The sequence below is a fragment of the Indicator indicator genome, chromosome 37 (assembly GCF_027791375.1).
Source record: "Indicator indicator isolate 239-I01 chromosome 37, UM_Iind_1.1, whole genome shotgun sequence".
In the NCBI taxonomy this organism is placed as follows: Eukaryota; Metazoa; Chordata; class Aves; order Piciformes; family Indicatoridae; genus Indicator; species Indicator indicator.
In genome coordinates, this window is record NC_072046.1 from 4,110,093 (window position 1) to 4,134,159 (window position 24,067).

The following is a 24,067-nucleotide window of genomic DNA, read 5'->3' on the forward strand; positions in this document are numbered from 1 at the left end:
CCCTGGAGTAACTGAAGGTGTGGTGAGGCCTGGGCACTGCAGGGTCCCTGCACACTTCAGGGTCCCTTTGCCATCCCCTCAGCACAAGCAGCAGGCAGTGCTCACTGTCAGAGCCTGGCTGGAAGTGAGCTGCAGAGCAGCCCCAGGAGCACTAAGTGCAGACTGAGTGGTGCCCTCAGCCAGGGCTGGCCTGGCTCCACATCACCTGCCTGGCAGGGGTAATTGCCAAGGTGCAGACAGGGAAATCATCACCCAGTGTATGGGGGAAGGGTTATGAGGGTGAAGAGTGAAGTGAAGATCCTGAATTTTGGGAGAGGGAACTTTCAGTTAAGTGGATGAGTGCCCTGGGAAATAGTGCCAGGATAAGGGGCAATGGCTTTGAGCTGGAAGAGGGGAGATTGAGACTGGAGATGAGGAAGGAATTGTTTAGAGTGAGGCTGGGGAGGCACTGGCACAGGTTGCCCAGGGAGGCTGTGGATGTCCCTTCCCTGGAGGTGTTCAAGGCCAGGCTGGATGAGGCCCTGAGCAGCCTGGGCTGGAGGGAGGTGTCCCTGCTCATGGCAACAGTGGTGCCCTAGATTGTTCAAGGTCCCTTCCAACCCAACCCATTCCATCATTCTGGTGATTGCAAGGTGGGAACTGGGTTTGGGGATGCCAAGGGCCTGCCCAGGTTGCCTTTGTGTGAGGTAAATTCCTGGTATGGAGTCCTGAGAGCAGCCAGCTCAGAGGAGCCTGCAGGGAAGGAACAAAACCTTCTGCTTGTCCTCTGTTGTTCTGTGGTGGTGCCAATCAGTTTGCCAAGGGCAGTCAGTGCCACTGGGTGTTCTCAGAGCAAAAGCTCTGCCAGGAGCTCTTCTTGAAGGATGAATTGGCCATGGTGAGAAAAAGGCTTTGGGGCAGGGCCTGGCCCCACTGAGCCCTGCTGTCTGCACCCCCAGGGCTGCCGGACGAGAAGGGTCGGTTCCAGATCCTGCACATCCACACAGTGAGGATGAGGGAGCACCAGCTGCTGGCTGAGGATGTGGACATTGCAGAGCTGGCTGTGGAGACCAAGAACTTCAGTGGGGCTGAGCTGGAGGGGCTGGTCCGGGCTGCACAGTCCACAGCCATGAACAGGCACATCAAGGTCAGTGCTGCTGTCCCTCCCCAGGCCAGATGCTCACAGCTGGAGTCTGCTCTTGGATTGCTTCCCTGTGGGTCATGGCAGCTCAGCCTGCCTTAGGAGGTGACATCCATGTGGTCACCACCTTCTCCCCATGCTTCTGTGTGGTTCTGGTGCTGTCTGTGCTGAGGCACATGAGGAGGTGATGTGTGACTCGAGAGAGTCCAAGGGAGAGCTGCCAGGATGATGGAGGGACTGGAGCAGTGCCCTGTGAGTAGAGACTGAGAGCCCTGGGGCTGTTCAGTCTGGAGAGGAGAAGGCTGAGAGGGGATCTAATAAATGTTTATAAATATCTGAGGGCTGGGGGGCAGGAAGGGAGGGACAGGGACAGCCTCTGCTCATTTGCACCCTGGGATAGGACAAGGAGCAATGGATGGAAACTGCAGCACAGGAGGTTCCACCTCAACATGAGGAGGAACTTCTGCACTGTGAGGGTCCCAGAACCCTGGAACAGGCTGCCCAGAGAGGTTGTGGAGTCTCCCTCTCTAGAGACTTTCAAGCCCCATCTGGATGTGTTCCTGTGTGACCTGTGCTGGATTCTATGCTCCTGCTCTGGCAGGGGATGGGGCTGGATGATCTTCAGTGGTCCCTTCCAACCTCTAACATCCTGTGAGCCTGTGAACAGGGCTTCACAAAGGGAGGTCCTACCTGATGGATCTGGTGGGCTTCTACAGCAGAGTTCCAGCTTCCTACATCCAGAGTATATAGGAAGAGCAACTGAGGGCATCTAACCTGGAGTTGTGCAAGGCATTGGACACTGTCCTGCATGACATCCTTGTCTCTAAGGTGGGGACACCTGGAGTGGGTGGATGGAGCACCTGATGGATAAGGAACTGGCTACATGGTCACACTCAGGGTTCTGATCAACAGCTTGATGGCCAAAGGGACACCAGTGACAAGTGGAGCTCCTCAGGGGTCTCCTGGGTCCAGTGCTGTTTAACATCTTAGTCAGCAGCACACAGTGGGACTGAGGTGGTGGAGTCTCCTTCTCTGGACACTTCCAACCTCACCTGGATGTGTTCCTGTGTGCCCTGCCCTGGGTGACCCTGCCTCTGGCAGGGGGTTGGGCTGGATGATCTCTGGAGGTCCCTTCCAACCCCTGACATTCTGTGACTCTGATTTCCTGCTCTTTGCTGATTAGGGGAGGTCAGTGAGGCTCTAACTGAGAGGAGCTCAGGACCATGAAATGTCAGTTCCTATCAGTCCAGCTGCACACCCCAGTATTGAGTGGTGTTGAAACATGAGATGATGAGTTGGTGAGGAAGGAGGCTGAGAGGCACAGCCCCTGTGCTGGCCTGGCCAGGAGCTGCTGGCACTGACTGCAGAGCAGAGCCTTCCACATCTGCTCCACAGCACCTCTGGGAAGTAAGAGATGTGCTTAGTCTGGAATGTGAGGAAAGCAGAGGATGCTTTCAGGGAAGTGCTGGGGGAGGAGGTGATAGAAAGCAGCCCTGAGGAAAAGGACTTGGGGGTGCTGGGGGGGGGAGAAGCTGGACAGGAGCCAGCAATGGGCACTGGCAGCACAAAGGCCAAGGGCAGCCTGGGCTGCATCCAAAGCAGCATGGCCAGAGCTGGAGAGAGAGGATCCTGCCCCTCTGCTCTGCTCTGGGAGACCTCACCTGCAGGGCTGGGGCCAGCTCTGGAGCCCTCAACACAGGAAGGACCTGGAGCTGCAGGAGAGGGTCCAGAGGAGGCCACAAAGATGATCAGAGGGCTGGAGAAGCTCTGCTATGGGGACAGGCTGAGGGAGTTGGGGGTGTGCAGCCTGGAGAAGAGAAGGCTCCAGGAGGATATTAAAGCTGCATTTCAGTATCTGAAGAGGGCTACAAGCAGGCTGGGGAGGGACTGTTCCCAAAGGCCTTCAGGGACAGGAGAAGAAGCAATAGTTTGAAATGGCTCTGGGAGGGGGTGGGTGCTGCAGTGGGGTCCAGCTGTGGCTCTGAGAGGGGCTGGATGCTGCAGTGGGGTCCAGCTGTGGCTCTGAAGGGGGTGGGTGCTGCAGTGGGGTCCAGCTGTGGCTCTGGGAGGGGCTGGGTGCTGCACTGGGGTCCAGCTGTGGCTCTGGGAGGGGGATGGGTGCTGCAGTGGGGTCCAGCTGTGGCTCTGGGAGGGGCTGGGTGCTGCACTGGGGTCCAGCAGAGGTCCTGTTCAGAAGCATTTTTGTTTTGGTGCAGAGCAGGGCTGGCTCCATGGGTGGAAGGTGCTGGGGCTGTGGTCCTGCTGTCCCTCAGGCTCTCTTTTCCTCCACAGGCCAGCAACAAGGTGGAGGTGGACATGGAGAAGGCAGAGAGCCTGCGTGTGACCAGGGGAGACTTCTTTGCCTCTCTGGAGAACGACATCAAGCCGGTGAGTAGGCTTGGGTGGCTCCTGGGCTGGCATCCTCCTGAGAGCAGAGATGTGGTGGTGCCCCATGGGCTGGCATTCTGTGACCCTGCTGGAGGGAGCCTCCCTCTGCCTGCAGTGCTCAGGCTCTGCTTTGTGCCTTCTGCTGCATCCTAACAAGGAACACAACAGGCAAAGAGCAACTTTGGAGCTGCCTCTGCTTGTTGGCTGCAGAGGTGAGCTGGGGAGAACCTCCTGAGGTTCAGCAAGGCAAAGGGCAAGGAACTGAACCTAGGTGAGGGCAACCCTTGATATCACTCCAGGCTGGGGGATGATGAGAGTGAGAGCAGCCCTACAGAGAAGGACTTGGGGGTGCTATGGGGGGAGAAACTGGACAGGAGCCAGCAATGGGCACTGGCAGCACAAAGGCCAAGGGCAGCCTGGGCTGCATCCAAAGCAGTGTGGCCAGAGCTGGAGAGAGAGGATCCTGCCCCTCTGCTCTGCTCTGAGGAGACCTCACCTGCAGAGTTGTGTCCACCTGTGGGGCCCTCAGCACAAGAAGTACATGGAGCTGCAGGAGAGGGTCCAGAGGAGGCCACAAAGATGATCAGAGGCTGGAGCAGCTCTGCTATGGGGACAGGCTGAGGGAGTTGGGGCTGTTCAGCCTGGAGAAGGCTCCAGGAAGACCTTAGAGCAGCCTCCCAGGACCTGAAGGGGCTACAAGAAGGCTGCAGAGAGACTGATCACAAAGGCCTGCAGAGACAGGACCAGGGGCAATGGCTTCAAAGTAGAGCAGAGCAGATTGAGATTGGATGTGAGGAACAAGTTCTGCACCAGGAGGCTGCTGGAACACTGCAACAGGTTGTCCAGGGAGGTGGTTGAGGCCCCATCCCTGGAGATATTCAAGGTGAGGCTTGATGGGACTCAACTACCTGCTCCAGTGGAGGATGTCCTTGCTGAATGCAGGGGGGTTGGACTGGATGAGCTTTGGAGCTCCCTTCCAGCCCCTTCCATGGCTCTTGCTGGCTGTGTGCTCTCCCTCCTCAGTGGCTGGATGAGAGCTGAACGTGGGCTGGGCTGGGAGGTTTGAGCCTCATTTCTGGGAGCTGTCTTCAAGTGGTGTGAGGTCAGAACCCACTGGCAGCTTGCAGTGATAAGACTCTGTGCTGAGGGTGTATGAGAAGCTCTGCATGGTGCTGAGCAGCACTCAGGGCTCTGTGTGTCACCAGCTGGCACTGACTCAGGGCAGCCTCTGCCAGAGCCTTGCTCCTGCTCTCTTTTCGGAGCTGTTTCCTCATTTCACACTTGTCTGCTGGGATGCAAAACTCCTTGGTGAAATAAAACTGTCCCTTGTGCCCACCCAGGCCTTTGGAACCAACCAGGAGGACTATGCCAGCTACATCATGAATGGCATCATCAAGTGGGGTGACCCAGTGACCAGGGTGCTGGACGATGGGGAGCTGCTGGTGCAGCAGACCAAGAACAGCGACCGCACACCGCTGGTCAGCGTGCTGCTGGAAGGTACTCAGCACCACCAGCACCTGCCACTGCCTGGGGCCTGCAGCTCTCCAGCAAAGAAACACACAGGAGGAGAAACAGCACCAGGCTGGTTCAGCTGCTTGGGTGAATCGTAGAAGGGTTGTCAGGCACTGGCCCAGGCTGCCCGGGGGGGTGGTGGTGGAGTCACCATCCCTGGAGGGGATTCAAGGGCATGGAGATGTGCTAGGGAGTATGGCTTAGTGGGGGACTTGGTGGAGTAGGGCTGATGGTTGATGGTTGGACTCAAGGATCTTGAAGGTCTTTTTCAACCTCCATGCCTGCAGGAAGTGAAATGCTCCTGTGGGCTCAGGCTGGCACAGGGCTCCATGGTTTCTAAGCAGGGAGCTCAGAGCTGGAGGCCCAGCCTGAAGGTAGGTTACAAGAGGAGTCTTGGACTTGACTTGGGTGCTGCAGGCAGGGCTGCAGAGCCTCTGCTGTCTTCAGGGCCACTGCTGTGCACATCCAAGCTCTGCAGGTGCTGTGCAGGGTGCTGTGGTGGCTGGAGCTGTACCCAGGGGGGTCTGTTCATGCAGATGTGGCTATGAGCAGTAACCAGGGCCCAGCCTGGGTGGAAAAGCAACTCAGTGGGGGGGAGTTGTGTGTGCTGCTGGATTATCTGTGTTGGCCCAGCCCCACAAAGCAGAGGATGCTGCTCTGATGTGCCCATTGCTTGCAGTCACAGAATGTTAGGGGTGGGAAGGGATCTCCAGAGATCATTGAGTCCAACCCCCTGCCAGAGCAGGGTCACCCAGGGCAGGGACACAGGAATTTATCCAGATGGATCTTGAAAGTCTGCAGAGAAGGAAATCCCACAATCTCTCTGGGCAGCCTGCCCCAGGCGTCCACCCCCCTCACACCAAAGAATTTTCTCCTCATGTTGAGGTGGAACCTCCTGGGCTCTAGTTTGTGCCTGTTGCCCTTTGTCCTATCTCTGGGCACCACTGACAAGAGCCTGGTCCCTTCCTCCTGCTCCCCACCCCTCAGCTATTTATAGACATTGATCAGATCCCCTCTCAGCCTTCTCTTCCCTAGGCTAACCATCCCCAGGGCTTTCAGCCTTTCCTCATCACAGAAGTGTTCCAGTCCCTTCAGCATCCTTGTAGCTCCCACTGGACACTCTCCAGTGTTTCAGGCTGCCCAGGGGTATTGTGGAGTCTCCCTCTCTGGAGATATTCAAATCCCTCCTGGATGTGTTCCTGTGTGACCTGCCCTGGGTGCCCCTGCTCTGGAAGGGGGTTGGACTGGGTGAGCTTTTGAGGTCCCTTCCAGCCCCTAACATTCTGTGGTTCTGTTATTTCCCTGTCCTTGAGCTGGGGAGCCCAGCACTGGCCACAACACTGGCCCCAGTCTGATCCCTCTGGTGCTGGATCCGTGGCAAACCAGTCTGCACCTGCTCCTGTTGCTGTGTTCATTTCCTTCACCTGGAGGGCTGGGCTGCAGCAGGAGCTGGTGTGAGCCTTCTGCAAGGAGAGGCAGAGGGCACCTCCAAGTGCAGAGAGCTCTGAGTGAGACACAAAATCCTTAAAATGCTGTCCAGGAGAGCCCTGCCAGGGCTGCTTCCTCCCTTGATGTTCAGTTCCTCTACAAATCAAGTTCTGTTTCCCCTCCCTGATTCATGCAAGCAATCATCTCCTGGGGCTGTGCAAGCAGCCAGCACCAGGCCAGTGATTGTGCACAGAATCACAGAATGGGTTGGCTTGGAAGGGACCTCAGAGATCATCCAGTTCCAACCCCTGCCCTGGGCAGGGACACCTCCAGCAGCCCAGGTTGCTGAAGGCAGTGTGAGATCCTGACCCTCACAGTGGCTGTGCTGGCACACAGCAGCTCCTCTCCTCCCACCTAGGGGATGGCTGCAGCCAAGGCTCACATTAGAGTCTCCACATGGCACTGAAAGCTCACTGGGAAAGATCTTGGGGTGGCCCAGCTTGACAGTCAGCAGGGGAGCTTCAGGGCCTGTGGCACAGCAACTGAGCCCAAAGCTCTGCATTCCCAGAGTGCCAGCTTGGAAGGGACCCCAAGGATCCCCTGGCCCAACCTTTCTAGGTGATGGTGGAGCTGGCATGAGCTGGCTCAGCACCCTGCCAAGCTGGGTCTGAACACTGCCCAGTGTAGGGGAATCCACCCCTTCCCCTGGGAGATGATTCCAGTGTCTGCCTGTGCTCATGGGGAAACATTTCCTTCATTCTGTTTGCCCTTTGTTGCAGGTCCCCCCCACAGTGGGAAGACTGCTCTGGCAGCAAAGATAGCAGAGGAGTCCAACTTCCCCTTCATCAAGATCTGCTCTCCTGACAAGATGATTGGCTTTTCTGAAACAGCCAAGTGCCAGGCCATGAAGAAGGTATCTGTGTCCTGCTCTTCTCCTTGCTCTGTGCTCTCCAGTGGGCCTCAGAGTGAATTCCCCTGGTGCTGCTGTGTGCTGCTCTCTGCTGCTCCTGGGCAGATTCCTGTGTAGAGCTGAGTGAATGTTGTTGTGGCACTGACACTTGAGTGACTCAGGGAAAATTCCAAGGCTCTGTCCCAGCTGGATCTGGTGCTTGATCATGACTGAACCCCCAGGTCTGAGATGGGCCAGGCTGGAGCCCTGGCTGCTGAGGTGAAGGCAGGAAGGGCTTAGGGTTGTGCTTGGGAAGGATTGATCCTGCCTCAAGGAGTCTGGGAACAGTTTGGGGATGGTAATGGGGAGGTAAAGAGGAACCAACCAGCAGCCTGAGGAGCAGGGACAGTGCCAACAAGGTGAGCATCTTAAGTCATCTCCAGAATCCAGGTGGAAGGAAGGAGGAGGTGTCGGGTACTGAGGCAAGCCAGCACTTACTGATGGAATCACAGACTGGGTTGGGCTGGAAGGGACCTTCAAGATCATCCAGCTCCTGCCCCTGCCATGGGCAGGGACACTTTCACTAGCTCAGGCTGCTCAGGGCCTCACTCAGCCTGGCCTGGAACACCTCCAGGGAGGGGATATTCTTCTAGTGACTGATAGCAAGTGAAGCATGAAGTCATTCTGAGGAGGTGTCAGGGCTGGTGAGGAGCAGTGAGGGAGCTGGGGGTGGTTAGTCTGAAGAAGAGGAGGCTGAGGGGAGACCTCATTGCTCTTTACAGATCCCTGAAGGGAGGTTGCTGTGAGGGGGGGGTTGGGCTCTTCTCCCAAGTAACCAGTGGTAGAACAAGAGGGAATGGCCTCAAGATGCACCAGGGGAGGATTAGGATGGATATTAGGAAAAAACTTTCACCAAGAGGGTTGTCAGGCACTGGCCCAGGCTGCCCGGGGGGGTGGTGGTGGAGTCACCATCCCTGGAGGGGATTCAAGGGCATGGAGATGTGCTAGGGAGTATGGCTTAGTGGGGGACTTGGTGGAGTAGGGCTGATGGTTGATGGTTGGACTCAAGGATCTTGAAGGTCTTTTTCAACCTCCATGCCTGCAGGAAGTGAAATGCTCCTGTGGGCTCAGGCTGGCACAGGGCTCCATGGTTTCTAAGCAGGGAGCTCAGAGCTGGAGGCCCAGCCTGAAGGTAGGTTACAAGAGGAGTCTTGGACTTGACTTGGGTGCTGCAGGCAGGGCTGCAGAGCCTCTGCTGTCTTCAGGGCCACTGCTGTGCACATCCAAGCTCTGCAGGTGCTGTGCAGGGTGCTGTGGTGGCTGGAGCTGTACCCAGGGGGGTCTGTTCATGCAGATGTGGCTATGAGCAGTAACCAGGGCCCAGCCTGGGTGGAAAAGCAACTCAGTGGGGGGGAGTTGTGTGTGCTGCTGGATTATCTGTGTTGGCCCAGCCCCACAAAGCAGAGGATGCTGCTCTGATGTGCCCATTGCTTGCAGTCACAGAATGTTAGGGGTGGGAAGGGATCTCCAGAGATCATTGAGTCCAACCCCCTGCCAGAGCAGGGTCACCCAGGGCAGGGACAGAGGAACAAGTCTGCACAGAAGGAGACTCCACAACCTCTCTAGGCAGCCTGCTCCAGGCCTCCAGCACCCTCACAGTCAAGAAGTTTCTCCTCATGTTGAGTTGGAACCTCCTGGTTTCCAGCTTGTGTCTGCTGTTCCTTACCCTATCACTGAGCACCACTGACAAGAGCCTGAGCCTGGCACCTTCCTCCGGCTCCCCACCCCTCAGATATTGATAGACATTGATCAGATGCCCTCTCAGCCTTCTCCTCTCCACACTCAACAGCCCCAGGGCTCTCAGCCTTTCATCACAGCAGAGATGTTCAGGTCCCCAGTCCAAGGCAGGGCAGTGTGGCTCAGGTGGATCTCCTGAGTGGCAGCTTCTGTAACTGCAGGCAGATCCTAGGCCCCTGCTGCTGCAGCTCTGTGTTCATCCCTCTAACTACTGCTGTCTTTGGCTAAAAACACCTCAGCATGCCCTGCCATGAGTGCTGCAGCTCTGTGCTGGGGGCTGACACTGAGTCACTTTGCTGTCTTGCAGATCTTTGATGATGCCTACAAGTCCCAGCTGAGCTGCGTTGTGGTGGACGACATCGAGAGGCTCCTGGGTGAGTTGTGCTGATGAGACTAAGCTGTGGTGTCTGCTGTGCAGCCCTGCTGGAGTCCTGCAGGCTGGACACCAGCTGCAAGCCTTTACCTGGCAGCCTGGAGTGGTTTAAACTTCTGCTCAGAAGGCACTGAAGTGCATTGTCCTTTGCAGATTATGTCCCCATTGGGCCTCGCTTCTCCAACCTGGTCCTGCAAGCCCTCCTTGTGCTGCTCAAGAAGGCTCCTCCCCAGGTAAGGAGGTGATGGAGGAGTCAGCTGCCCTCTTCCTGCAGGAATTCTGACAGGGGAGAGCTTTGTGTCTTGCTGAGAGCTGCTGTGTGGCCAGTGGTATTGCTGCTATTGTCTGTGATGCAGCCATGCTAATCCCAGCCTGCTGCTGCTCACTCAGGGAGACCACAAAGGATTCAGCTTTAATTAGCCAATGACTTGGGGCTGACTCTTCAGCACTTCGCCCTAGAAATAGCAGCTGAGGAGATAAGTTAAACCTTCCCCAGGGAAAACTCAAACATGCAAGTTGGCTGCTTTCTGGTGACCTGAGGGACTGCTGAGTCCTGCCACAGGCTCCCTCCCTGTTTGAAATCAGTGGCAGGAGAGGGGTGACTGTGGCTGCCAGGGCTTTGATCTGTGCTGAACCTGAAGTGATCAGGTGGTGATGGCAGTGGGTGAGGAGAGTTGAAGATCTTCTGTCTCACACTGGTCTTCTCTCTTTGCTCTTCCTGGCTTGATGAGGTTTGAGGACCTGCCAAGGGATGGTGTTTGTGAAGCTTGTCCTGGGTCACACACAGAGTCCCTTCCCTGTGTGCCCTTTCCCTCCTGCTCTCTGGAGCTCTGCTCTGTGGGGCAGTGTCTGTGTCAGCAGATAGCACACTGGCAGGAGAGCCTGGAAAGGTGGTGTCAGGAGAAAGCAGAGGAGCACAGCCTGGATGAATTGGGTTTTTTTGGTCTGTTTCAATGCCCTGGGAACAGGAAAGTGTGTGGGGGAGTGTTGCTTTTGTTGGGGGTTGGTGAAGAGCTTTCAAATACAGAGCTTCATATAGAGCAGCAGCCTGGGCTGGAGCAGCAATGGTGTGGGCAGCAGGAGCAGGGCAGGGATTGTGCCCCTGGACTGGGCACTGGGGAGGCCACAGCTTGAATCCTGGGTTCAGTTTTGGGCCTCTCACTGCAAGGAGGACATTGAGAGGCTGGAGCAGGTCCAGAGAAGGGCAACAAAGCTGGGGAAGGGTCTGGAGAAGAGGACTGGGGAGGAGCAGCTGAGGGAGCTGGGGGTGTTCAGTGTGGAGGAGGCTGAGAGGAGACCTCATTGCTCCCTGAGAGGAGGTTGCAAGTGAGGTGGGGGTTGGGCTCTTCTCCCTAGGATCAGGTGATAGAAGGAGAGGAAATGGGCTGAAATTGTGCCAGGGGAGGGTTAGGATGGACATGAGGATTGCAACAGGCTGCCCAGGGCAGTGGTGGAGTCCCCATCCCTGGAGATGGTTCAGAAACCTGTGGCCATGGCACTTGGGAATGTGGTTTAGTGGCCATGGTAGTGCTGGTTGGACTGGATGAGCTTGGAGGCCTTTTCCAGCTGAAACAATTCTGTGATTCTATGATAAATTTGGGCTCAGTTGCTGTGCCACAGGCCCTGAAGCTCCCCTGCTGACTGTCAAGCTGGGCCACCCAAGATCTTTCCCAGTGAGCTTTCAGTGCCATGTGGAGACTCTAATGTGAGCCTTGGCTGCAGCCATCCCCTAGGTGGGAGGAGAGGAGCTGCTGTGTGCCAGCACAGCCACTGTGAGGGTCAGGATCTCACACTGCCTTCAGCAACCTGGGCTGCTGGAGGTGTCCCTGCCCAGGGCAGGGGTTGGAACTGGATGATCTCTGAGGTCCCTTCCAAGCCAACCCATTCTGTGATTCTGTGCACAATCACTGGCCTGGTGCTGGCTGCTTGCACAGCCCCAGGAGATGATTGCTTGCATGAATCAGGGAGGGGAAACAGAACTTGATTTGTAGAGGAACTGAACACCTTGACCTGACCATCTCAGCACTCTGGAGGGCTTCTGGTGCTCTTTTGCTGGCAGCCCAGTGCCCCCACAAGCAGGCTGTGGGGCTGGGAGCTCTCAGATGCTTGCCAAGTTTCTGCATGTTGCTGGAGCTTTGTGCTCTGCAGTCTCTGAAATGCCCTTGAGGGGAAGGCTTTGGCTTGACAGCCAATATTATGGTGACTTAAGCCATAAATTGTTAGAGGGTAGGGAGGGCTCTCTGAGGAGCTGTCAGTGCCTGATTGATGGTGGCAGGGCTGGGCTTTACCTTTCTGCTTTTCAAGTGTCCTCTCTTGGCTGTTGTGGAGGTTGGACACTGGGGTAGACAGAGCCTTTGGGCTGCCCTGCCCTGACAGTTCTGCTGCTGAGGCTCTTCCTGAGGTGTTTGCTTCCCCCTGTGGCAGCCTTGGCACGTGGGGATGCCTTCATTGCAAACTCCAAGGCAGTGCACAAGGGCAGAGCTGTGCAGCTGAAGGCCTTTTCTGCTGGCATCTGGGCATGGGGACTCTGGGGGTTTGAAGCTCAAGCCAGGAGCCCAACAGAGAGATAAGCCTGTGGCTGATCCAAGGCCTTCCAAGTTGCCTCTGAGTGCTCTGGTTCCGTTGGAGCAGTTCCCTTGGGAGCCATGGCTGCTGTGGGGCTTTGTTGTTGCCCAAGAGCTTTCCCTGCACAGCAGTGGTGCCAGCCTGCTCCAGGGGCTCAGGTCAGTGCCAGGGCTGTGGCACTGGGACTGTGGTTTGGGCTCATTCCTTGTAAAATGGAGTGTCCTGGGACCTGCCAAACATGGCCCTGTGCTGAGGGGAATCCCAGAATGGGTTGGGAGGGACCTTTAAAAGCAGCAGGGACAGCTCCAGCTAGGTCAGGCTGCTCAGGACCACATCAAGTTTGGCCTTGAATGCATTCAGGGATGGAGCCTCCACCACCTCCCTGGCAGCCTGTTCCAGTGTCTCCCCAGCCTCACTGTGCAGAACTTCCTCCTGGTGGCCAACCCAAACCTGCCCTGTTCCACTTTCAGACCCTTGCTCCTCCTCCTCTCACCTCAGGCCCTTCTGACCACTCTGACCTTCTAAACTGACTGTGCAGAACCTGCTCTGCAGTGCTCTCAGAGAGGCTCTTGGGCTGAAATAGGGAAGCTGGTGGGAAGAGCTTAGAAATGGGAGTGAGGAAGCAGCTGGGACCACAGGCACAGAGCAAGTGGAGAGCAGGACTGAGGGGGAGGTGAGGGCAGTAGTGTGTGAGTGGGAGGTGAGGGGAGCAAGGGGTGAGGGGAGCAGGGGGTGAGGGGAGCAGGAGGTGAGGGGAGCAGGAGTGAGAGGGGTGAGGGGAGCAGGGGTGAGGGGAGCAGGGGTGAGGGGGAGCAGGGGGTGAGGGGAGCAGGGGGTGAGGGGAGCAGGGGTGAGGGGAGCAGGTGAGGGAGCAGGGGTGAGGGGAGCAGGGGTGAGGGGAGCAGGAGGTGAGGGAGCAGGAGTGAGGGGAGCAGGGGTGAGGGGAGCAGGGGTGAGGGGAGCAGGGGTGAGGGAGCAGGAGGTGAGGGAGCAGGAGGTGAGGGAGCAGGGGTGAGGGAGCAGGGGGTGAGGGGAGCAGGAGGTGAGGGGAGCAGGAGGTGAGGGGAGCAGGGGGTGAGGGGAGCAGGGGGTGAGGGGAGCAGGAGGTGAGGGGAGCAGGGAGTGAGGGGGAGCAGGGAGTGAGGGGGAGCAGGGGGTGAGGGGAGCAGGGGGTGAGGGGAGCAGGGGGTGAGGGGAGAAGGAGGTGAAGGGAGCAGGGGGTGAAGGGATCAGGGGGTGAGGGGAGCAGGAGGTGAAGGGATCAGGGAGTGAGGGGAGCAGGAGTGAGTGGGAGCAGGGGGGGAGGGGAGCAGGGGGTGTGAGCAGTGCTTCAATAGTGGTGTCCATTACCAGCAGCTGAAGGGGGCTGAGAAATGCTGAGTTCTGTTCAACATCTTCTTTTAACCCAATTAAAAATCCTTTCTAGGAGGGACTGAAGAGGAGAAAGTGAAGCCATGTTCTCCTGGGCCTTTATTGCCATCAACTTCCTTGTGTTGTACAGAAGAGGCTGGGGGGAAGTGGCAGGGCTGAAAAGGGCTGGCACAGCAGGGAGCCAGGCTGCAGAAAAGGACCCTCTGAGAACTAAGCAGCAGCAGCTCCAGGGCTGGGGCTGCTTCATCAACATGCAGAGGCACACAGGGCCTGCAGGCACTGCTCAGCCCCACAGAGCTTCACACACAGCCTGCAGGCACTGCTCAGCCCCACAGAGCTTCACACACAGCCTGCAGGCACTGCTCAGCCCCACAGAGCTTCACACACAGCCTGCAGGCACGACCCAGCCCCACAGAGCTTCACACACAGCCTGCAGGCACTACCCAGCCCCACAGAGCTTCACACACAGCCTGCAGGCAGTGGCCAGCCCCACAGAGCTTCACACACAGCCTGCAGGCACTGTCCAGCCCCACAGAGCTTCACACACAGCCTGCAGGCACTGCTCAGCCCCACAGAGCTTCACACACAGCCTGCAGGCACTACCCAGCCCCACAGAGCTTCACACACAGCCTGCAGGCAGTGGCCAGCCCCACAGAGCTTCACACACAGCCTGCAGGCACTGCTCAGCCCCACAGAGCTTCACACACAGCCTGCAGGCACTGTCCAGCCCCACAGAGCTTCACACACAGCCTGCAGGCACTGCTCAGCCCCACAGAGCTTCACACACAGCCTGCAGGCAGTGGCCAGCCCCACAGAGCTTCACACACAGCCTGCAGGCACTGCTCAGCCCCACAGAGCTTCACACACAGCCTGCAGGCACTACCCAGCCCCACAGAGCTTCACACACAGCCTGCAGGCACTGCTCAGCCCCACAGAGCTTCACACACAGCCTGCAGGCACTGCTCAGCCCCACAGAGCTTCACACACAGCCTGCAGGCACTGTCCAGCCCCACAGAGCTTCACACACAGCCTGCAGGCACTGCTCAGCCCCACAGAGCTTCACACACAGCCTGCAGGCAGTGGCCAGCCCCACAGAGCTTCACACACAGCCTGCAGGCACTGCTCAGCCCCACAGAGCTTCACACACAGCCTGCAGGCAGTGGCCAGCCCCACAGAGCTTCACACACAGCCTGCAGGCACTACCCAGCCCCACAGAGCTTCACACACAGCCTGCAGGCACTGTCCAGCCCCACAGAGCTTCACACACAGCCTGCAGGCACTGCTCAGCCCCACAGAGCTTCACACACAGCCTGCAGGCACTGCTCAGCCCCACAGAGCTTCACACACAGCCTGCAGGCACTGCTCAGCCCCACAGAGCTTCACACACAGCCTGCAGGCACTACCCAGCCCCACAGAGCTTCACACACAGCCTGCAGGCAGTGGCCAGCCCCACAGAGCTTCACACACAGCCTGCAGGCAGTGGCCAGCCCCACAGAGCTTCACACACAGCCTGCAGGCACTGCTCAGCCCCACAGAGCTTCACACACAGCCTGCAGGCACTGCTCAGCCCCACAGAGCTTCACACACAGCCTGCAGGCACTGCTCAGCCCCACAGAGCTTCACACACAGCCTGCAGGCAGTGGCCAGGCTCACACTGCTTCCCTGCTGCTTCCCTGCTGCAGGCTGCTGGCTCAGTGAGTTGCTCTCCACGCTCCTGTGCATGCCCTGCCATGGCTCCAAGAGGCCCCCAGCCCCTGTCCTCTCCTGCTGGATTTATGAAAGTGGCCAGGGAAGGGGCAATAATCTCCTGGTTTGATAGAATCCCAGCAGCAAGCCTTGCTCCACCTCACAGGCTGGGAGTTGGAAGCCACTCAGGCTGCCAGTGGCATTCCCTCTGCACCTGCAGACTGCCAGTGCAGCTGAGCTGAGCCCAAAACCAGCCAAAGAAGTACACAAGGACCCAGTGCTGGGTGAACAGCTGCTGGGGGAGCCACACTTCAGTCTCCACCACCACTGGATTAGAGCATGGCTCAGAGTCACAGAAGGGGTTGGGTTGGAAGAGACCTGAAAGCTCATCCAGCTCCAACCTCTGAGCTCCACCAACATCTTGAGCCTCCATTTGCTTGTAGCAGAGTCTGTGTAGCTCTTTCATTTGTCTTCAGCAGTCCCTGTGACACTGTGGGGGCCAGCAGGACACAAGTGCTGTGTTAGAAGAACCAACCTCATGGTGCTTGCAAAGGCCATTGGTTGGAACTGCCTCCTCTTCACCTCTGAGCCCCAAAGCTCTCTCTGTGATTGTGGCCTTCAGTCAGATCAAATCCCTGGACAGAGAGGTGCAATCTGCTGTTAGCTCACTGCCAGAAGGCAGCAGGGTAGGACACACAGCACCTCTCTACTGGGTAGCCCCCCACCAGTACAGGGTGTTGAGTTCCAGTCTGGGGCACTCAGTATGGGCAGGATGGGTCCAGGCTCACGTCAGGTGTCTGTGTCTGATCCCTGCTGTTGGCACAACAAGGCCTAGGACTGCCCTGGACAGCAGCCTGATAGCAAATCATAGAATGACTCAGGTTGGAAGAGACCTCAGAGCTCCTCTGCTCCAACCCTCCTGCCATGGGCAGGGACACCTCCCACCAGCCCAGGCTGCTCAAGGCCTCATCCAGCCTGGCCTGGAACACCTCCAGGGAGGAGGCAGCCACAGCCTCCCTAGGCAGCCTGTGCCAGAGTCTCACCACCCTCACACTGAAATGTTTCTTCCTCAGCTCCACTCTAACCCTGCTCTGCCTCAGCTTCAAACCATTCCCTCTTGTTCTGTCTCAGGAAAAGTTCCTCTGCAGCCTTCCTGTAGGATCCCTTCAGGTCCTGGCAGGCAGCTCTGAGGTCCCCCTGGAGCCTTCTCCTCTCCAGGCTGCACACCCCCAGCTCCCTCAGCCTGGCCTCACAGCAGAGCTGCTCCAGCCCTTGGGTCACCTTTGTGGCCTCCTCTGGCCTCACTCAGTGATCTCAAGCTGTTGAACAGTCATAGAATTATAGAACCATGGAGTTAAGTTCCTCCTTACTCAGGAGTTACTCTCCTGCTGTCTGATGGTTGGAAGTTCAGCCTGCATGCATGCTGTGGTGCCTCTGCAGTGGCTGCTGAGGCAGTGGAGGCTCAGAGGAATGACTTGCTCAGAACAGGGCTCTCTGTCACCTCTCTGCCACTCCTCTCCCACCAGCAACAGCAAACCCAGTGCTCCCCTGCAGCACCTGGAGCAGTTAACCACAAGGGCACACACTGCTGTGAGGGTGTTGGAGCTGTCTCTGCACTGGAGCCCTGGGGCTGTTCCCCTGAGCAGTACTCTCTAGCTCAGATTCTGGTGGTGGGAGGTGACTCCTGCTTCTCAGCTATTTATAGGATCACAGAATTGTCTGGGTTGGAAAAGGCCTCCAGGATCATCCAGTCCAACCATCAACCCAGCACCACCATGGTCCCCAGGGCCATGGCCACAGGTTTCCTGAACACCTCCAGGGATGGGGACTCCACCACCTCCCTGGGCAGCCTCTGCCAATCCCTGACCACTCTTGCAGTTATCTCCAACCTAACCCTCCCCTGGCACCATTTCAGGCCATTTCCTCTCCTATCACCTGAGACTAGGGAGCAGAGCCCAACCCCCACCTGGCTCCAGCCTCCTCCCAGGGAGCTGTAGAGAGCAATGAGGTCTCCCTCAGCCTCCTCTTCTCCACACTGAACACCCCCAGCTCCCTCAGCTGCTCCTCCCCAGCCCTCTTCTCCAGACCCTTCCCCAGCTCTGTTGCCCTTCTCTGGACCTGTTCCTGCAGGTCACAATGGTGAATGTGGAAGGAGAGCTGAGGTAGGAAGGTTGAGTGTGGGCAGCCTCCTGGGTGGGTGTTTCTGGACCCCCTTGCCGGCGTTACTCTGACTGCTGCGATCTGCTCCCAGTCCTGGGTGGTTGCTGTTGCTGACTGCAGCTGCTGAGAGGTTGAATCCATTTCATTCCAAGTGGTGGCAGTCCATGGCCATTTTCTGGTCTTCATGTGGAGTCAGCTGCAGCTTTCCCAGGCAGTTCTCCTCTCATCTCCTGACTCCTCTTCCCCTTGTGTCCAGGGCCGCAAGCTGCTGATCATCGGCACCACCAGCCGCAAGGACGTGCTGCAGGAGATGGAAATGCTGAATGCCTTCAGCACTACCATCCATGTGCCCAACATTGCCACAGGGGAGCAGCTGATGGAGGCCTTGGAGGTGAGGAAGGGTTCCAGGATGGCAGAGAAGCTCAGGGCTCGCTGGCAGGGAGTGGTGGTGCAGCAGCTCTGCCCTTTGAAGGAACAGCTCTGAGGCTTCTCCAAGTCACTTTGTCATGCAATGAAGTGAGGCACAGTGAGAGGTCAGTAGGGCTGGGGACAGAGCTTGTGAGCTGCACTGAAAGATTGGGAGGGCATGGAAGCAGGTAATGAATATCATTAGGGCACTAAATGAGTGTAATTAGGGCACTTCAACCAAGTGTCCCTGAAGGGTGCTGAGCTCTCAGGACCTGGAACATCAGATGGAAGTGCTGGGAGCTGAAGAGATTATAGGCACAGTAATGCCCTTCATGGCTTCTTGTGTGCCATGGTGGAAGTTGGAGTGACAGCTGAAGGCTGGTAAATGAACCTGAACAAGCAGGCATGGCTGGGGAGCAGGCTTGCAAAGCTGTGACAGTGGTGACACAGCCAAGCCTGAGGGACATGGACATGGCCACAGCAGCTTTGGAAACAGACTGGGACTTGAAGCACTGTGTCCTTCTGGATCCTGCTGGGACTTGAGGCTCTGTGTCCTTCTGGATCCTGCTGGGACTTGAGGCTCTGTGTCCTTCTGGATCCTGATGGGACTTGAGGCTCTGTGTCCTTCTAGACCCCCATCTGGAGACAAGCTGCAATGGGTGACAGAAGGAACTCAGCAGCTGTTGGCCTGCAGATGCCATCAGCAGGTCCATCATGGAATACAAGCAGCTGAGTGCTTTGCCTTGCCTAGAAGCACTGCAGCAAACTTCCTTCCTGAAACAGTTTGAGCCTCTCACTCCCTTGTGCTGGGCTGGTGGCACTGGCCCTGCTGGCCAGCCCTGCTGGGTTGGTTTTGACTCTGGTTTCCCCCCCAGCTGCTGGGTAACTTCAAAGACAAGGAGCGCAGCACCATCGCCCAGAACGTCAAAGGGAAGCCTGTCTGGATTGGCATCAAGAAGCTGCTGATGCTGATTGAAATGTCCCTGCAGGTGAGGATGGCCCTGGCCCAGGTCACAGAGTGTCAGGGGTGGGAAGGGACCTCCAGAGCTCATCCAGTCCAACCCCTGCCAGAGCAGCACCACCCAGGGCAGGGCACACAGAACACATCCAGGGGGAGTTGGAAGTTCTCCAGAGGAGACTCCACAACCTCTCTGGGCAGCCTGCTCCAGGGCTTTGCCACCCTCACACTCTCCTCATGTTGAGGTGGAACCTCCTAGATTCCAGCTTGTGTCTGTTGTTCCTTATCCTATCACTGGGCACCACTGACAAGAGCCTGGCACCTTCATCTGACCCCCACCTCTCAGATGTTTATGGACATTGAGCAGATTCCCTCTCAGTGGAGGAACAGGGTCAGGGGAGCAGCTGTAGAGGTTCCCTTCCCTGCAGGCTGCTCCCTGAGCTGTGTGGTTAGAGCCTTTGGATTGGCTTAACTGAGAAGAGAGCTGCAGTGAGCAGCAACCTTCTGAGTGCAGACATCACCAGGTCCTGGGACAGAGAGATCCTTAAACCCCACCCTGCCCATGGGCTGCTCAGAGCCACAGGCAGAAAAGAGCTCCTGGCAGCAGGGGCGAGTTGGGTGACCTTAACCTGCCATGGAATTGCTGCTCTGCAGGCAGCAATCACCTAGCAGTGCTACATGTGTGCTGCAGCAGAGCTCTGGGTGTGTGCTGCAGCAGAGATCTGTGTGTTGCTGCAGCAGTGCTGTGTGTGTGCTGCAACTGTGTGTGCTGCAGCAGTGCTGTGTGTGTGCTGCAGCAGTGTTGGGGGTGTGCTGCAGCAGTGCTGGGGGGTGTGCTGCAGCAGTGCTGGGGGTGTGCTGCAGCAGTGTTGGGGGTGTGCTGCAGCAGTGCTGGGGGTGTGCTGCAGCAGTGCTGGGGGTGTGCTGCAGCAGTGTTGGGGGTGTGCTGCAGCAGTGCTGGGGGGTGTGCTGCAGCAGTGCTGGGGGTGTGCTGCAGCAGTGCTGTGGGTGTGCTGCAACAGTGTGTGCTGCAGCAGAGCTCTGGGTGTGTGCTGCAGCAGTGTTGGGGCTGTGCTGCAGCAGTGTTGGGGCTGTGCTGCAGCAGTGTTGGGGGTGTGTGCTGCAGCAGTGCTGGGTGTGTGTACTGCAGCAGTGCTGGGGGGGTGTACTGCAGCAGTGCTGTGTATGTGCTGCAGCAGTGCTGGGTGTGTGTACTGCAGCAGTGCTGGGGGTGTGCTGCAGCAGTGCTGGAGGTGTGTACTGCAGCAGTGCTGGGGGGTGTGCTGCAGCAGTGCTGGGGGGGTGTGCTGCAGCAGTGCTGGGGGTGTGTACTGCAGCAGTGCTGGGGGTGTGTACTGCAGCAGTGCTGGAGGTGTGTACTGCAGCAGTGCTGGGGGTGTGTGCTGCAGCAGTGCTGGGGGTGTGTACTGCAGCAGTGCTGGGGGTGTGTGCTGCAGCAGTGCTGGGGGTGTGCTGCAGCAGTGCTGGGGGGTGTGCTGCAGCAGTGCTGGAGGTGTGCTGCAGCAGTGCTGGGGGTGTGTGCTGCAGCAGTGCTGGAGGTGTGCTGCAGCAGTGCTGGGGGTGTGCTGCAGCAGTGCTGGAGGTGTGCTGCAGCAGTGCTGGGGGTGTGTGCTGCAGCAGTGCTGGGGGTGTGCTGCAGCAGTGCTGGAGGTGTGCTGCAGCAGTGCTGGGGGTGTGCTGCAGCAGTGCTGGAGGTGTGCTGCAGCAGTGCTGGAGGTGTGCTGCAGCAGTGCTGGGGGTGTGTGCTGCAGCAGTGCTGGGGGTGTGCTGCAGCAGTGCTGGGGGTGTGTACTGCAGCAGTGCTGGGGGTGTGCTGCAGCAGTGCTGGAGGTGTGTACTGCAGCAGTGCTGGGGGGTGTGCTGCAGCAGTGCTGGGGGTGTGCTGCAGCAGTGCTGGGGGTGTGCTGCAGCAGTGCTGGAGGTGTGCTGCAGCAGTGCTGGGGGTGTGTGCTGCAGCAGTGCTGGAGGTGTGCTGCAGCAGTGCTGGGGGTGTGCTGCAGCAGTGCTGGAGGTGTGCTGCAGCAGTGCTGGGGGTGTGTGCTGCAGCAGTGCTGGAGTGTGCTGCAGCAGTGCTGGGGGGTGTGCTGCAGCAGTGCTGGGGGTGTGCTGCAGCAGTGCTGGAGGTGTGCTGCAGCAGTGCTGGGGGTGTGCTGCAGCAGTGCTGGAGGTGTGCTGCAGCAGTGCTGGAGGTGTGCTGCAGCAGTGCTGGGGTGTGTGCTGCAGCAGTGCTGGGGTGTGCTGCAGCAGTGCTGGAGGTGTGCTGCAGCAGTGCTGGGGGTGTGTACTGCAGCAGTGCTGGAGGTGTGCTGCAGCAGTGCTGGTGGTGTGTACTGCAGCAGTGCTGGGGGTGTGCTGCAGCAGTGCTGGGGGTGTGTACTGCAGCAGTGCTGGGGGTGTGCAGAAGGTGCTGTGCAGGCAGCTGTGCTCCTGCCCTGCAGTAGGTAACTCTCTCAGGCTCCTCAGCTGCTTCTCCCTTCAGTGCCACCTTCAGTACCTCCAGGGGCAGAAATCTGCAGCCCTCCCCCACAGCCACCAGCCCTGCCCAGGGGCAGCCTCTGGGTGCTGGAGAGCAGAGGGTGCAGTGCACCCCTGAGCCCCCTACAGACACCCCCTGGCCCCTGCACATCCAATGCAGAGTGCAGCTGAGGGAGCTCTGCCCACAGCTGTGCCCAACTCAGCTGAGCCCAGAGCTGTGCCCCTGAGGGAGCTGTGCCCAGAGCTGTGCCCCTGAGCCTGTTGTGCTCAGAGCAGTGCCCCTGAGTGAGCTGCCCTCAGAGCACTCAGGAGAGGCTAAGCTGGGGCTGCCAGCCCTGTTGGGACTTGCTGAGCTGGGGCTGGCTCTGCTGGCTGTCACCCCAGGGCTGAAGGCGTTTATCTGGATTACTTTGTCCTCCCTTGCCTCTAATCCCATCCCTGCAGGCAGCCATAAGTCTCTGCTCACCAGGGCTGAGTGGATTGAAGGGCTGCAGGCCTGGGGCCCTGCCTGGCTCTGCTGCAGTCCCTCTCACTTAGCCTTGACAGTGGAGTCCTTCCTCTGACACAGAGTGTTTGCTGCTGCTCCTCAGCCTGGAGGTGGAGGCTGTGTAAATGGTGGCAGCCCTGGGAGCAGCCTGGCTGGAGAAGCTTCCCCAGCCCTGCTCACAGCACTGCCCCATGGCTGCTGCAGGAAGGGAGGCTCCACACTGCCTGGGGCTGTGAGCACAGGGAAACTGCTCTGGTGCTTTTGTTCTGACCCACAGCACCCTTCTCACAGACTGGTAGGGGTTGGAAGGGACCTCTGGAGCTCATCCAGTCCAACCCCCTGCTCCAGCAGGGCACCCACAACAGCTTGCCCAGGGGCACAATGCCCAGGGGGGGCTGGAAGCTCTCCAGAGGAGACTCCACAACCTCTTTGGGCAGCCCCCAGCATCCTCACACCAAGGAATTTTCTCCTCCTGTTCAGGTGGAACCTCCTGGGTTCCAGTTTGTGCCCCTTGCCCCTTGGCCTGTCCTGGGCAGCACTGAGCAGAGTCTGGCCCCATCCAGTCACGGAATGGTTTGGGTTGGAAGGGACCTTTAAAGGTCACCTACTGCACCTCCTGCAGTCAGCAGGGACATCCCCAGGTTTAGTAGCCATGGTGGTGCAGGTCGATCCTGGGACTTGGAGGTCCCTTCCAAGCCAGCCCATTCTCTGGGTTTGCTCTTGGGCTGCTGGAGCCTTGCAGCAGGTCCCTGGAGCTCTCTTTGTCTGCCCTTTAGATGGATCCTGAGTACCGAGTGAAGAAGTTCCTGGCTCTGCTGAGGGAGGAGGGCACGTAAGTACCAGGCACCCCTGCTCCTGGGGGCAGCTGCAGGCTCTGTCTGTCTGACCTGTAGCTCCACACCTGTGTCAGAGCAGTTCTCCTCACAGCCAGCTGGGTGGGGAGGGGGAGGTCCTGCAGCCCCTCTGGGGCCCTGCACACCTGAGTTCTCTGCTGAGCAGTTCACTGAGGAGCTGGAGCAGCTGCTGGGGCTGAGGGCAGGCTCCAGAGGCCCTGCAGGAGTTACAAGCCAGCTGTGTCTGCAGTCTGGGGCTGTGGTGGTTGTGTGCCTCCTGTCTGAGAGAAGCCTCTCCTGCTCTTTCCCCTGTAGGTGTCACAGGGAGTAGTTGAGCCCAGGCTTGGCAGTGGCACCTCCCAGACAGTGACTTTGTGACGGGCGCAGGGCAGTGCCCGTGCTGGGGCAGCTCAGCAGTGCCTGCCCTGGCTGCCTGTGAGTGGGGCAGTGTGTACTTGGTGCTGTGGTGCCTGTGCATGCTTTCTTGATGGATTTGGCTTCCTTTGCAAGAGTCCCTACCCTAGACTGAAGCTGGACCAAGTGCAAGATCAACAGCTGGGAAAGCGACCAACCTGGAGAAGGTTCCCTGGGATCTTTGCTCTCCTGTGCTCTCCACTCTGGACACAGTGAAGTGCTGCCCTCCTCCCCACACCCCCACGTGGGATCTGCATGTGTAGTGCAATTCAGTATCCTCATTCCTTGTCTTCAATATCCTGATGTCATGTGCAGGTGTCTCCCAGAGCTGCTCTCTCTGTGCAGGCCAGGCTGCCACCTCCTTGGGGTTTAGCATGGGGCAAGGTCCTGCAGGTTCTGAAGCTAACCCTCACTTGTGTCCAGCTGCTAGGGCAGGGGGAGGAGTCCTGGCCCCTGCTGACCCCACAGCCTGAGCTGGAGGCACCCTCAGGTGCTGCTCTGTCTTCCCTGCTCTGATGCACACCCCACAGCTCCCCCAGCACTGAGCCAGCCCTGCAGCCCTGCAGGCAGTGCCCACCCCACACCCCAGCCCCCCAGATGCTGTCCCCTGTGCTTTTCTCCATCCAGCTCTCCTGTGGGCTTAGGGCTGGGGGAGGCAGGGGACTGTGCTGCTGAGAGCAAATCCAGTACTGAAGGCATCAGAGCTTGCTCTTAACTCAGCAGCAGCTCCAGGGATGCTGAGTGCAGCCTGAAAGCTCCTCCTGGGTGCAGTGCAGGTGGAGCCTCCTTGGAGCCCTTTTCCCTACCCTGTTACCAAAGGTTGAGATTCCTCCTTGGAGCTGGAGAGGAAGCCAAGCTCTGAGGTGCCCCAGGGCTGCCTGCCCAGGTTTTTGCACTGAAATCAAGGAATGTATCAGACTTTGCTGTGTGGTCCCTCCCCAAGAGCCACTTCCTGCCACTGAGGTGCTGGTGACAGTGCCTGCACCAGGCCACTCCCCTCTGGTTCCTCAGCTGCACACTTCAGTGAGGTCCATGGAACATACCTCAGGTGGAGATCAAAGCCATTGGTGGCCATTGGTGGTCATTGGTGGCTTCCCAACCCTGCACAGAGGCACTGCTGGGGCTGGCAGCTGGGCCCAGCCGAGCTCCCAAGGGCAGCTCCACGTCCTGCCAGGCCCAGAG

The 24,067-nt window shown here is 58.4% G+C and overlaps 1 protein-coding gene across 1 annotated transcript in view; it reads left to right on the forward strand.

Moving 5' to 3' along the window:
* Positions 1–23,101, forward strand: part of NSF (N-ethylmaleimide sensitive factor, vesicle fusing ATPase) — an 81,515-nt gene extending 58,414 nt beyond the window's left edge. The window contains exons 12-21 of the mRNA XM_054396480.1: positions 939–1,126; positions 3,413–3,508; positions 4,849–5,005; positions 7,228–7,361; positions 9,442–9,508; positions 9,661–9,740; positions 17,546–17,680; positions 18,573–18,686; positions 22,415–22,470; positions 22,984–23,101. Coding sequence (XP_054252455.1) covers positions 939–1,126; positions 3,413–3,508; positions 4,849–5,005; positions 7,228–7,361; positions 9,442–9,508; positions 9,661–9,740; positions 17,546–17,680; positions 18,573–18,686; positions 22,415–22,470; positions 22,984–23,101 — 1,145 coding nt within the window. The remainder of the gene's footprint in view (positions 1–938; positions 1,127–3,412; positions 3,509–4,848; positions 5,006–7,227; positions 7,362–9,441; positions 9,509–9,660; positions 9,741–17,545; positions 17,681–18,572; positions 18,687–22,414; positions 22,471–22,983) is intronic.
* Positions 23,102–24,067: the final 966 nt, after the last annotated feature.